The sequence below is a fragment of the Ursus americanus genome, chromosome 5 (assembly GCF_024610735.1).
Source record: "Ursus americanus isolate L20-20 chromosome 5, mUrsAme1.1.p, whole genome shotgun sequence".
Classification (NCBI taxonomy): domain Eukaryota; kingdom Metazoa; phylum Chordata; class Mammalia; order Carnivora; family Ursidae; genus Ursus; species Ursus americanus.
The window spans coordinates 60350979-60365065 of NC_142131.1; the positions used below are offsets into that span (position 1 = coordinate 60350979).

Consider the following 14087-nt stretch of genomic DNA (forward strand, 5'->3'; position numbering starts at 1 on the left):
ATGGTGATAGTCCCTTCCAGCAGATGGGTTAGATGTGGTTCTCTAGGGGTCACCCTCAACTCACCCACACTTAGCCCCCCCCGCCTCCCCCCCCCCCCCCGCTTGCAGGCTCTCTCCACAAGCCTCGCTCTGCCTGGGGTGGTGGGGAGAAAGGGAGGGCGGCCTTCTCCTGGCCAGTGGGCTGGTGGAAGATGGGGGTACGTATGTCCCTGACCTCCCTGCCACAGGTCAGATATCAGGGAAGGCTGTGACCCGGGAAGCACCCTCTCCATCTGTACTGAATTGTCCTTTTCCCTCCTCCTCCCCCCCACCTCCCCCTCCTCCTCCTCTCCTGCCTCCTGTTCCTCCCAGACGGCTCCACGAGCACTCACAGACATGCCTGGCTTCTGGGCTCCGTGGGTGTGCTCTGTGGCCTTGGCTTCTAGAAGGAAGACTGTGGAGGGAGCAGCAGTGGAAGCTCATCCAAGATGGGCGTCTTCTTTGGGCTGAGAAGCTGACCAGTCCTGTTTCCCTTGGATTGCAGGGAATTTGCAGGGCGTCCTCCAGACCTCCTGTGGGTTCTGAATCAGTTCCTTAAGTGGTTTTGTTCTAGATTTCTTCTCAGGCTAAACCACCATGTGTGTGTTTGAGAGCCCCCTGTGTCACTGTCTACTGTCCATGGGAGTCTGTGTAGCACCCATATTTCATAGGGTACAAGATTTGTTCTGTGGGTGATGGACAGCTCCTGGTGACCCTAGGGTGTCAGAAAAGCAGCATTTCTGGCTTCTGGAAATCTGAACAAAATTGAAGACTGACCTCGTCATGAGGCCTCTGTGGAGGATGGAGTCCAAGCCCCGGAGTGTCCCCGAAGCTTGTGATCCCGCACACAGGGCTCTGGGTTACCAGGAGCCCCAGCCACAGCTCGAGGGCTCTTGTGCCGGCAGCCGGGGGGTGGGCAGGGGAGGATGCCTGTGGCCTCCATTCTCCAAAAGTCCTCCCTGTGCGCTGCAAGGTCTTTTGTTTACCATCACATTTTCCTTCCCTTTTCTCTCTCCGTGTTTAACTGTCAACACCCTGAGAATGGCCAGCCTTCCCTCAGATAAAGCAAGTGGTGACTTCAGGCCCAGCCATTTCTACTTCTGCAAGGGGCAAAAGCAGCGGAGCCTCGGAATGAGCCAGTCCCACTCCTTGGTGCCACCCACCCTGACCTGACCCAGGGCTTTCCTCAGGGCCCCAGAGGAAAGGAGGTGGATTCAGTAAGAATCCAAGTGATGGGTGCTCTTGGTGGGTCAGTGTGAACAACGTCCAACAGCCTTCCCCGGGCCAGCCAGGGCCTCGTTTTGCTTGGGTTTGAAAGAGATTTTTGTTTTCTGGTGAGAACAGCCCCAGTCTGGCGCCGGAGCCAGCAGCAGGAATACAAACCCTTTCATGTGACAGGCCCAGAGTGGAAAGATACAGCAGCAGGCCCTCCCCTGCACTCCTCGGGAGGCGGGCATTTGCATATTCCCCATTCATCCTGGCCTTGAAAAGGAGGCCTGAGTTCTCAATGCTCCCTGCCCAGCTGAGGGCTGGGCTGCTTGAGCCTGGCATTAACCCTGTGAATACCAAGCCCCCCCCCACCCCCCAGGCAGGCCAAGAACAAGACTGGGCAGCCAGGGGGTTGGTGGGGAGGCAGTGAGAGACAGCTGCTGTGTGGCTCAGGCCTCCAGAGGATTGATCAGGAGGGGACAGGGTACCCCCCACAGGCATAGCCTTCTGCTGAACTGAGCGAAACTCGGATTTGTTTCTTTTTGTGGCATTCAGAGGAAGAACGTTGTCAAAGTATGGGGGAGCCAGGAAATTAAGCTATTTATCAAATTTTCCAGAAAATTTACCTCTAACCGAAGGTAAAACTCTCTCTTCTCTGCTCATTGTCTGAGCAATGGCCCTTGGAATGGTTGGGACAGAGCCTAGGTGGCTCCTTTCTTAGGGAGCTTGCCTGGGGCACTTGTGCATCTTAAAACCCCAGGGTACGAGAAGCTGAGGAGCCGGCGAGTTCCATTAGCTCATGGCTGTGACACCAAAGGCATGAGGCATGTATACAGTACCAGGACAATATTTCTCTTCCTCAGCGACGTGCTGGCCTCCCAGCCTCGGCTTCTTGCCCCTTTCCTCAATACAGCCAGACTCCTGCCTCTTTCCTGGGAGCCTCAACATCTTACAGGCTCTTCCTGTGACTTACCAACCACTTCTGTCACTTGGTCCACGTCTCAGAACACTCCTTCCCATCTGCTCCTGATTCCCTCCTTGCTTCCCCGTCCCTGACTGAGGATGTGTCCCGGGTTCTATCTTTTGTGCACTTTTTTCCTGAGCAGGGTGTCCCCCGGTGCTCCTGAGTGAATTCACAAGCAGGTGAGGGAATCCCCCTTTTCTCCCCCCCACCTCAGTGACCACAACCATGTCTTAGCAGGACCCTCCTGGAGAAGGTCACATCCTGTGCTGTGGCCACTGCAGTGAGCTCTGAGACCCTGGCCCTGCCAGGAGCGGCCTGAGGTCCTTAGGGTCACAGTCTGTCCTCAGTATGTTTGGGCTGGAGACGGAAACGGATCGTGGCTCCTGAGGCCAGGACACTGGCAGTCCTCACACGGACTGGCTGGGAGGGGAAAAGATCATGTTGCAGCCACAGGATTTGGCTTCCTGCACAGTGGGGCCTGGCCAGGGGGTGTCCCTCTGTTCTTGTGGTGCTCATGCCCTCGTCAGCATCCCCGAATTCTGCTTGCTGTCCCGGGGGCTTGGTGTGAAAGGAAGGACAATGAGGCTGAGGCTCATCCATCATCAGCCCTGGTTACTGCACTCTGTAAATATTTCCACAGGGACTGCTGCCAGTTTTAGCCTCTGGTGCCCCTCTTTGCTCTGAAATTTTAGTTGGGCCTGATTCGTGGTGAGGACAACATTTATCTCCGAGCTTGTGAAAGACACTGTGTTTCTCTTTGCTCCTCCGTCCTCAAGGTTATTTGTATTTTTTAAGTTCCCGAAAGTGTCGTTTGAGCCTGGCTTCCCAGTGTTGCCGTCAGGAATGTGGGCCCATGTTCCCTGACCGGGTCTTTGGGTGAGTGGGATTCTTTAGAAGTGCTGGCGTGGTGGGAGAGGGGGGCAAGCAGAGGAGGGCAGTGAAGTCGGCTTCCTGGACTGAATGAATTGCTAAAGGGAGGCATGATCAAGGTGAGTCCGGGCGAGTTGGTACAGGTGGCCCTGTGCAGGGGTCAGGCCCAGCCAGCCGGAGATGGGCTTTCCCACACTGAAGAGGCTTAACTGAACCTTCTGAGCTATCATCAGGCTTCCTGGGGAGGCTCGGCAGGTGAGTCGCTGTGTAACCCAGCAACTTGCGTCCCAGCCTCTCAGGGGATGTGCGGTGGGTCTCACCTGGCAGTTCCCCAGGCGGGGAGGCCCTGGGCCCCATTCCTGCCCCAATCATCTGTGGTTCTGTGACTAATTAAAACCCAAGAGGAAGACAGAAAGAAAGCCTCTCTCTCACGGTAGAACCAAGCATGAATATCTGTGAGCACGGGGTGGGTAATGGGCCAGGGGTGGGCTGCTGGGTTTGCGTGTCTGCCTGTCACGGTCGCACAGGTATGATGGTGGGATCTGTGCTTTTTCTTCACCTAGCGACTGGGCCACACCCGCCCTGGGACAGAACAGCCGAGGCTCCCTGTCCCCCCCACCCTCTGCGCCCTGGGTGGTTTTCAATCAGCCAGGACCTGGGTTGTAGCCACTGAATTTCCTGCTCCAAAAGCTGCCCCGAGAAGCCTTAAAGGAAGATTTTGTCTTATTGTCTTATTTTAAAACATCTCTGAAGATGTCTAGAGAAAAGTAAGGGTCTGGCGGAGAAGGAAGAGGTAGGAGCTTTGTGAGCAAGAGGTGGGTCCTCAGGCATTCCAGTATTTTAAAGCTTCCTGGGGTGGATTGGAGGAGGCGATGGCCTGGGGGTGCAGATAGGCTCCTGCCAAATTCTAGGAGAGGGCAGCTGAGTCGGGAGGCTCCTCTCGGGGCCTGCCCCTGCCCTGGGGTGGTGGGCTGAGCCGTGCAGGCTGCATCAGCCCCAGGGAAAGTGTTGCGAGGCCTGTGGGCTCCAGACTCACAGACTCACCGGGCTGCTTGTGCATGCATCCCCCTGAGAGGGAGCTCAGAGCCCTGGACTGTGGCGTGGGACAGCCCTGCTGCTGAGGAGGTAGGTCAGATTCGGGTAGACAGTGGCCCCATTTCAGCAGACTTAGAAGCACCAGTTGTGGGCAGGGCGCAGAGGGTGGTGAGCGAACTACTAGGGGCTGGGTTTGCGTTTTACTCTTCAGCAGTGGCGACCATCTTCCTCCTGTGTGCTCAGCCACATGCCGGTCATGGAAGTGGGAGCCTCACCTTCACCCCTTATCCTGTGGAGACAGACCTTGCAGGAGTGAGGCCCTGGGAGTCCCCAGGACCTCTGGTCTCAGTCTGTCTGCCAGAGGTGCTGAGAGAGTTCAGAGCTCAGCTTTGGTTCCACCGGGCCAGGGTGTGGATTCTGGCTTTGGGACGGCTGTATTGCTACGGGCAGGCCTCCAGGAAGGACTGATGTGCTGCTGGCCTGGGGTCTTGCAGAAGAGACAAACCAGAATCTTCTACCTGCTGATCCTGATCCTTATTCTGGACTGTCCAGAGCATCTCTGAGTAGATGTTTTATCTGGAACTGTGCCCAGCTTCCTTCCTTTCCCGAAGTAGATAGGTTGTGACCTTTTGGGGTTGGGGTTGAAGGGGAGTAGAAGCAGTCCCTGAGACCCTGGGAGGGGCTGGGGGTGGAGCCCCTGGGCCTCCAGCTGCCTGGCTCAGCCAGAGAGCTGGCATCCCCACGCCCACGCCCCACGTTTCCTACCACTGTGGCCACTCACGCTGGCGGCAGGTCCCCAGCCTCTGGCTGAGGCTCTGGCCCCTAATCAGTGTCACAGATGGATGTGTAAAGAGGCTTTGTCCTTAAGCAACCCATTTGGCAAACTCCATCCAGAACTGAAGACAGAGTGGGGGCGGGGGGAGAAGCCGTGAGCGGAGCTCTGGGAACCCAGCAGAGTGGGGGTTAAGGCGGGTTGCTTGGCTCTAAGCTGATCTGAGCCAGTGCTGCCCAGTGTGCAGATGGAGGGGGGGCCAGCAGCTCCTCATAGAGCTGTTCTGTGCTCAGGTCCCTGCCAGACCTGCTCCCACGGCCGCCAGGGAGCCGCTGTCACCTCTGCTAACGCCGCCACCACCACCCGGCTTCTCAGAGCAGGCAGCTGTTGCCATCCGCTGTCCCCAGGAGGGCAGACTCGGGGCAGGGCCTTCGCCACTTTTGTGCTTTGCTCAAGATGTGGTAAGCTCTCTCCCCGAGCCCCACACACCCTTTATAAAGGGAGGCTGGTACTAGTGGGACCAGTTCAGCAGCCTCCCCAGTGCCAGGAGCCCTCTGGAAAGGTAGGGTGTAAATGCATGTCCTTTTGCAAGTTATCTTTGAGCCCTTCTGGCTGGCAAAGAGATGGAGTAAGTGCTTTAGCTACTGTCTACCGAGTGTTTCACTTACTGTGTGATTGGCACCACATTCTCTGTCCACGAGCTTCTCTGAGAAGAGGCCCCGAGGGGTCAAGTGACTTGTCCAAGGTCATACGGCTATCAAGAGTGTGAGTCAAGATTTGCACCAGGTCAGTGCAGCAGCAGAATTTACCTTGGGGCCCTTTCCCTGGCTTGTTTGCCGGAGACCCCGGTCTCTGGGAGAGGTTGTGATTATGTTTTTGATTTTCTTTGGGGGTTGAGGATGTTCTTTAAAGATCTGGAGGCTTGCCTTGCACTTGCCTACCGTTTCGAACTCCTCAGAGGTTTTCAGAGACACAGAACCCCACTGCAAGGATCCCCACCCCACTCTAGGTTGGTACAGAGGGAACCTGGGTGATTCTAAAAGAAGGGAAGAATCTGAGGGTCGTGGAGTCCTTCAGCACTGGCATGATGAGTTGGACCTTTGTCCTAAGGTAGGGAGCCAGATAAGGTTTTTGAGTAGTAGCATGACGTGGTCATGTCTGTGTATCAGGAAAATAACCGTGATATCAGTGTAAACACCAGTCAGATCAGGAACACCTATGAGGAGGCTGGTATGGGGGTCTGGACTGTGTTTGGTGGTGACTGGACCAGGCCAGGAGCTGTGGGGGTGAAGAGGGGCAGTTACCTTTGAGGGGTATTTAGGAGGTGGCCCTCACAGAGCCATCTAGCTAGGTTGCAAAGGTCTAGAGTGCTGGGGTTAGGAGGCTGGGTCAGCAGAGGGTCCTTGGAGCCAAGCCATGGGACTCAGAGCCATCTCCACAGGGACTGTGCCCTGGGGCTCTGCCTTGCCCTCCCGGCCACTGTGGTGCCAGCATGCTTCCCACCAGGGTCTCTTTCCTCCCATTCTCTCTCTTCCTATGTTTGGACAGCTCTGCCTCTCACCACCTACCTTCCACGTGCCCTGATCAGTGGAGGACACAATATGGTGGGGGGAGTCCCAGGCTCCTAGCCTGTGCCACTAGCTGGTATCCTGCACCATTCTGTGCCAGAGGAGAAAAAGGCATAGGATATGCCGAAGGAGAGGAGACTGCTTTGTGCCGAGGGCGGGGTCCTCCTTTAAGGTGAATATTTACAAACACAGCAGCTCACTTGGCAACAGGGCACCACTGATTCCCCTGGGTGCTGCCCACCCCACCCCCATCCATGTCCCATGCTACTGCAACCAGGAGAGCCTCCTGGGGGCATGGGAGGAGGCAGCTATTGCTGGCACCCCAGGGACCCCTGAGCCCCACCTGAGTCCAACAGAGAGGGAGTGAAGGTCAGAGTAGGCCAAGGCCCTGTGAAATAATGAAAGAGACCAGATTCCCAGGCCTGGGCTCTACACTGCCCCCATGCCAAGGGTTTGATGGCATTGGTTGGCTCTCAGGCTGTGTCCTCAGAAGACCTGAATTTGCAGCTCTGCCCTGCCCTGGCTCCCAGGTCTGAAGGGACTCTCGGGGTAGATGCGGGCGGCCCTGACTGTGTCTGAGAGGGTTGCCAAGCCTAGAAGCATGATACGGTGCACCACTGACTGCCTTGGTGGCTGCCCACCAGGCAGGGGTGCAGGCCGACCTGAGGAGGAGTGGGTAGTCAAGCCCTTTCTCCACCACCCTCCATTGCCCCAGGCAAGTGGGCTTCCTGGACAGAAGGGCCCAGCCAGGAGAAGTTGGTGAGAGGGAGGGATCCCACCCCTCGTGCATGCATGGTGGAGAACCAGCCACGGGCCTGACTGGCTGCTGCCACTTCACAGGCTCTGGTGGCCTCATGCTGCCTCCCGCCTCTGCAGTCTGGGCCTAGCTAGGCTCTTCTGAGCAGGTCTGGAGCCGGTTATCTGTGGGTTCAACACCACCGGACATAGAGATCCTGTGCTGGCAGGGGTGGGGTGGCGGTACCACATGAGGTAGTGGTTTGGGAGGCTCTAGTCTGGGGCCCGGATCCTGGTTCCCCCTCTTGTTCCCTGTGCACCTGTAGATGACAGCTACCTTCTTCAGCGGTGTCTGTGTGCTCCCACCTTAGGCAAGGGCTTCCCAGATGCCAGCAATTCAGGAAGTTTGGACAATTCTCTTCTTCCCTCTCCTGGGGACTACAACACTTTGGTGACTTCTGAGCGCACACATATCTAGGAGGCCAGCCTCTCAGACTTGTGGCACTGACCTTTGTACTACATTTCCAGGGCTCAGACTTAATTTCCTGAGTGGAATATTCAGCTGGCTAAGTGCTCCCCGCTCTCTCTCAGCTCCAGCCTTTGTATGTTGGCTTCCCTCTGCTCAAGAAACCCTTTCCTCTTTGTCCTTCTGTCTCAGTACGACTCCCTGCCAGAAGCCAGTCCTGACTCCCCATACCTGAGTCGGGCACCTTCTCTAGCAGCCCATGCCTGATCACGGCCCAGACTGTGCTGCACAGCTCTGCCCCATCCTTCATGTGTCTCCTCTGTGGGGCTGAGGGCAGACCCACACCTGGCTTGTCCCAGGGCCCAGCCCCGAGCCAGAGGAGAGTGGGGGCTGTGAGGATTTGCTCCGTGAATGGGGATCGGGTGAGTGGATGGATGACTTGGCCACTCTGGGCTGTGCTCTGTGAAAACCCCAGCATTGCAGCAAAGGCTGCCGCCCATGTTCTGCTGCAGCTTAGCACCTGGGAGCAGCTCCCAAGGGCTAGGGGCTGCTGGTAGTGAGCTCTCTTTCCAGGGTTCTCTCTGACGTCTTTGGGACCACAGAGCTGAGCGCTTGGGCTTGTCTGAGGCTTCTGAGCCCATTAGAGGAAATGGCTGGCAGCTCAGAGCCCACCCCAAGAGCTGATGAGCATATCTGGATTATCTGTTATGTGGACTAAGTCCCTTACATGATAGGCATGGCCGTGACTTGGTCTCCCCATCTGCAGCCTAGGGAAGCAAATGTCCCAAGGAAGCTAGCTGGTCGCCCGTCCGGGGTCTTCCCCAGAATGGTTTTCCTTGGTGAAATCACTGAGGTCCATACCTGGGCCTCTACTCTGCTGGTAAAGTACCTTCATGTGATCAATATGCCAGGAGTGATTTGTTCCTGTGGGATGGCCTGGAAACTGATCGAGCTCAAGAAGGCTGCCAGGAAAACTGGGTTTCCAGCTCAGGAACTCAGTGAGGATGATCAGGCTGGCTGGGGCTGACTTTCTCTGCTCCCCAGGGAGCACCCAGAGTCTGTGGGTAATTCATAAGTGTTCCCGGGACTCAGGAGGCCTGTTGTGCCATGCACAGAGCATCAGCTCCCGAGGGGCCGCAGCCGGGGCCCAGCCGCCTCTGTCTGGTGCTTGGACCAGCCTGAACTGAGCAGCCTCCCTGGTCTGACAGCCATACCCCTTAGCCGTCTGTTTAGTTGTGCCGCGCCTGTAACTATGAGTCCATGGCTGAGTGATACTGTCCCCGTTCTAAAGATGGGCAAGGGGGGGTCCACAGAGGTGGGTTATGTGCAACCTTGTGTGGCTTGTAAGTGCAGGAGAAGGGATTTGAAGCAAGATTTGCCTGCTTTCTTGGCAATGACTTTGCACATCACTGACCTCATCTCTGGTGTGGTGATGTTACAGTTTAGTACAAATATTATTTGTCAGGATTTCAGCAGGTCTCTCCTCTTTCAGGGGTCAGGTAATTGCTGCTTGGCTCATATCCTGTGGCTGTAGAGTGACTGCTGTTGGGTTTCTTGTTGTTTCCCAAGAAGCAAAACCACAGCCATGCTTCCAGAGGTAGAAGGCCAGTAAGGAGAGCTGCTGTAGATGGTAAAATGGTGCACGGCAGCTTGGAGCCTACCCAGCACTCGTTAGCCTGGCAGACCTGTAGGTGTTGTGTGGCGCTTCTAGCCCCAGATCTTCCTGGGCAGTGACTCTGAGGAGGCCCTAGTGGGGATAAAAGCATCCAATGCCCGGTCCATCCTCGCTCCTTCTCTCAGTCCTGGGTGGAGTGCAGACCTCCGAGCCCAGCTGGCCATGTCTGTGCTGCCAACACTGGTTCACTTAGCGGCCATCAGGAGGACGTGGTAGCTCCTGGGACCTGCTCTCTTTGAACCCAAGTTAGTCACTGGTGCTTCCCACAGAAATGCTTCCACTGACCACCCCAAGGCATCCTTTCTGTCCCCTGCTAGGTTCACTGTGTCCACTTGGTCTGTGGTGGGCAAGCATGGCATCCTGACCGCCATATGTGGTATCACAGGAAATGCTGGTTACCCCCAAATGGGCACACAGCACTTTGCTGAGCCCTTTCTCTCTGGGCCTTGGTTCCTTTCCCTTCCCACCAGTTTAACACGTGCTCCCTCTGCCACTTCTGTTTGCTGTGGACATCAGCGGTTGAGATGTCCAGTTAATGGGCCCAGTTAATGGTGGGGCTGCCTGTGCCTCTTGGTGCTTGGTCAGGGGCAGTGCGGAGCCCCAGTGCGCAGGGGTCAGTGGTCTGGGGCTAGGGAGTGGTTCCTTGACCCCATCCTGGCTGCTCTTGGTAATGCTGCTCTTCCTCAGAAAGTTGGCTACAGCATCACCTCTGGCCCTGGCAAGACTTTGGCTCCAACTTTTCTTCAAGGAGAGCCTGGGGTAGATCAGGATGTGGACCTGGGGGAACCCTGTTGTGTCACTCACTGGACCCTTGCCAGAGAGATCAATGAGCTCGTGTTATGAGGGCTGGAGGTGTCTGTCAGGATGCGTCTGTGGGCTTTGCTCCCCTTGCCTTCTTGGTCTCCCTCAAGGTCAGGGCCTGGGACTGGGAGCTTTGGGGTAGAGTGGGAGGAGCCCGCATCACCCCACTCATTCTGGCCACTATGCTCTTCATACTCAGGAGCAAAGATAAGCACAATGGTATGACCACACAGGAGAGGCAGTGCACCCAGACCCTCAGGAGGCTTTCCTTCCAGAGCTGTCAGAGCATGCGCTGGCCTCTGGAAGATACGGAAGCATCTGTCAGTCATGGCACAGGGCCTGAGCATATGGTTCTCAGGAGAACTGGGCTGGATGTCTGACTGTCAGGGGTCACTCCTCAGAGTTCCAGCCTGCCATCTGGAGAGGCCCTTCTAGAAAGCCAGCTTCTGGGCTGTGCCGTGTCGCACCAGGAGACTGTACACCCCAGCAAGCCCAGGGCCCACCCTGCAGTGTATTTGGCCAGGGCCTGGCCAAGATCTCTGTGTCACTTGTGATCCCAGACAGATGGAAAGACAGACCCGGGACGCCTCGCTGGCTTGCCATCAGCTCCCCTCTCTCATCCACCTCTTGTTTCCTACAGAGTTCATCCTCTCAGTTCTGGAGAAGATGCAGACCCAGGAGATCCTGAGGTTGCTGCGGCTGCCCGAGCTGGGTGACTTGGGCCAGTTTTTCCGCAGCCTCTCAGCCACCACCCTCGTGAGTGTGGGTGCGCTGGCCGCCATCCTCGCCTACTGGTTCACTCACCGGCCAAAGGCCTTACAACCACCATGCAACCTCCTGATGCAGTCAGAGGAAGTGGAGGTGAGCAGGGTGCAAGCAGCTGGGCAAGTGGTGGGCAGAGGCGTCTTGGAGGTAGAAGCCAAACTTGCAGCTGATTTGACCCAAAATGGTGCAGAGAATCTCGTTTTCCCCTGGCAGCAAGCCAGGAAGCCCCCCCCCCCAAGGGACCTCGAACAGGGTCTCCTACATGATGTTCCTCTGCCTTTCCCAGGAACTGAGCCCTGGGCAGAGCCTGACCATGACCTTGCACCGGATCTCTAGTTTGTCTGCTTCTTGGGTGGGAAGCCTTGGCTTGCTGGTGCTTCAGTAGAAAGCCTAAGGTTCTCAAGGGGCTTGCCTCTCAGTCTCCCTGTGCCCGGCCCTGGTCTAGAGCTGGGACTCAGAACTGAGCCCACCCTGAGGCCCTGTCTTCCCAGAGCACATGGACTTGCGGGAGGGCCACCAAGGGGAGGAGGGGCAGTGGCCCAGTCTGGACAAGGGTAATCCAGGCTCCATCTAAAAGGACTAGTGAGACTTCTTTCTTCCTTAAGCTTGTGAAATTTATTTTGCCTTTTAAAAAATTGTCTTTTTCTTAAACTTTATTCGTTTTGAATAGGTAATATATTCACGCTTCCAAAGAGAAAAATGTCGCAGACTGAAGAGCTTCTACCTTCTTCCCCTTGCCTGCGAGTTCTCCTCCCCGGGGAACCATCCATGAGTGAACCGATAGTTATCGGCCCCTCTTTTTTTTTTCTTTTAAGATTTTACTTGTTTATTTTAGAAAGAGAGAGTGAGCGGGGGGCGGGGGTTGCAGAAAGAGAAAGAAAAAGAATCTTGAGCAGACTCTGTGCTGAGCATGGAGCCTGGGAGGAGAGGGGGCTTGATCTCATGACCTCGAGATCCCAACCTGAGCCCAAATCAAAGAGTCAGATGCTTAACCTTGAGCCACCCAGGCACCCCTGCCCCTCTTTTTAAGTGTTGTCGTGCTGCATACATGGTTCAGCATCTTGCTTTTTGCTCTTGATGGTGCATCTCGGCAACCATGAGCATAGCAGAATTTTGCGTGGTAGAAGAGGCAGGTCTGGCTAGGATGGGGATCTTCAGGGCACTTTTCCAGCAGAAGGCATGATGTGTGCAAAGTTGTGGGTATGTGATCTTGCACCCGGTGGCTTTGGGAAATGTGATTCACATCGGGTGGCTGGACAGTGGAGAGGGGATCCCCTGGACTAGCAGAGTGGTGACCAGAATGGCCTTTGGTGACCAGCAGCCCCGAAGGGCTGGCCATGCTTCTTACTAGCTATATGGTCCTTGGCAGTTTCTTAAGTCTCTGAGCCTCAGTGTCCTCAACTGCCGAGTGGGTAATAAAAAGAGTGCCCGCTTCCTCAGGTTGTGGTAAGGATTTGGTAAGATAACACAGAGAAAGCACCAGGTGAACCATTTTGGTAAGCTTATAGTTACAACTCGCTTGGAGAGGCCAGTAAGGACAAAGCCCCATGGGTCAGGACCCTGGAGGTGGACGGCATGGATTAACTTTGGGTTTTTAGTAGTAAAGAGACACAGGGCCAATTTGTGCTATAGAAGGATTGCGTGGCCTGCGTTGAAGTGTTCCTGGACAGGTACCTTCAGCCAGTATGCAAACTAATTCACACTATTATGTGAATGATGGATGGCACCCAAATGATTCTTAACCTAGGGAGCAGCAGCAGCAGCAGATGATGATGAAGGCTGTCCCGGCAGGCTGATCCTGATGCTAGAGGGTAGCCTGACACCAGCCAGCACTCCCCATTCCATTGTACGAGTGAGCCATAGTTGTATATGAATCATAACTGGAGTCCTGGAATTTTGTGGGTGCTGTGTACACGTATGGGAGACCAGTGTCCTGGGCCTGTGTGAGTGCGGGTGCATACAGGTCAAGTGTAGAGGTTGTGGGTGTGCCATCTGGGTGTTCTGTCTAGGCCCCGTGTGTGAATGCATACAGAGCATGTCACAGTCCTAACTATGTGGCCCTGGTGTGCGTCCACGGTGTGTGCGGCCTGGTGCGGCCTGGTGCCCTCTCCTGATGCTTCTGCCTGCCTCAGCCAGCTTCCTTGGCCTGTGCTTGGCTCATAGGACAGTGGCGGGGCCCGGCGCTCTGTGATTGGGGATGGCCCTCAGTTGCTCACCCACTACTACGATGACGCCAGGACCATGTACCAGGTGTTCCGGCGTGGGCTCAGCATCTCAGGTGAGAGGGGCCGTGGGGGTGTGCAGGAGCTGTGGCAGGGAGTGAGCAGGTGCAAAGGTCAGCAGTGGGGGGGGGGTGGCCAGGTACCAGGGGCCTGGGAGGTGAGTGGTGCCCAGGTTCAGAGGAGAAAAGCCACTGTTGGCCCTTCTCCCACCCAGTCGGAGAAGTAGCTGCATTATGTGGCCAAAGGGCTGACCTCAGCTTTGTTTTAGCACTTAGGACTGCCTGACCTTAAGCTGGCTCTCAGCCTGTACTTCATATCTCCCAAACTGCCAGGCCACACTGACTGGCATGGTTCAGAACCTGGGCCTCTGAGGTGTCTGGGTGGGCCAGGGTAGGGGGCAAAAGGAAGTGGTCCCACAGAGGCAACTTGCCACCACTGCCCCCTGGCCAGGTCTCTGCATTCTCCTGGGGCTACATCACGCAGGTCGTGGTGGGAACTGGCACTGTGTCATTCCCCATTGCTTGGGCTCCCTGATCCCTGAGGACATGTCATGCTTGTGTACTTGAGGCCTTCTTGGGCTTCAGCAGGTTAGACAGGCAGCTAAGGGGTGGTTCACTTGACTCCTGGACCAACCACCCACGGCCTGGGATATCCATTCAAGTGTCTGATGAGCAGGTGCAGGCGACAGCCCACCCTACCATCCTCCCTGGCACAAGGCCTGCTTATCTCCCTGCAGGGAATGGACCCTGTCTTGGCTTCAGGAAGCCGAAGCAACCTTATCAGTGGCTGTCCTACCAGGAGGTGAGTGACAGAGGACAGGCCCCACCCTGACAACCCATGTAGACCTGGCATTAGAGGGCTCGTGGGTACCCTGTAGGGTCTCAGAGGGTCATTGTTTCCTTGCCTGGCCTGTTTGCCAGACTCCTGGCAGCAACCTCACTGGGCTTCCAGCCAACCTGGGTAGGGACTTGGGGAGGTCTCAGACCT

At 56.1% G+C, this 14087-nt stretch overlaps 1 protein-coding gene across 5 annotated transcripts in view; it reads left to right on the forward strand.

Annotated features, from left to right (window-relative positions):
- The window catches only part of ACSL6 (acyl-CoA synthetase long chain family member 6), a 79996-nt gene that overhangs the window by 21829 nt on the left and 44080 nt on the right, over positions 1 to 14087 (forward strand). For 4 of the 5 annotated variants that reach the window (XM_087862300.1, XM_087862302.1, XM_087862298.1 and 1 more), the window contains exons 1-3: positions 1595 to 10974; positions 13042 to 13156; positions 13837 to 13901. In XM_087862300.1, coding sequence (XP_087718426.1) covers positions 10678 to 10974; positions 13042 to 13156; positions 13837 to 13901 — 477 coding nt within the window. In that variant the 5' untranslated portion in view covers positions 1595 to 10677. Of the gene's footprint in view, positions 1 to 1594; positions 10975 to 13041; positions 13157 to 13836; positions 13902 to 14087 lie in introns of those variants that run through there. The other variant, XM_087862301.1, reaches the window with a different exon arrangement.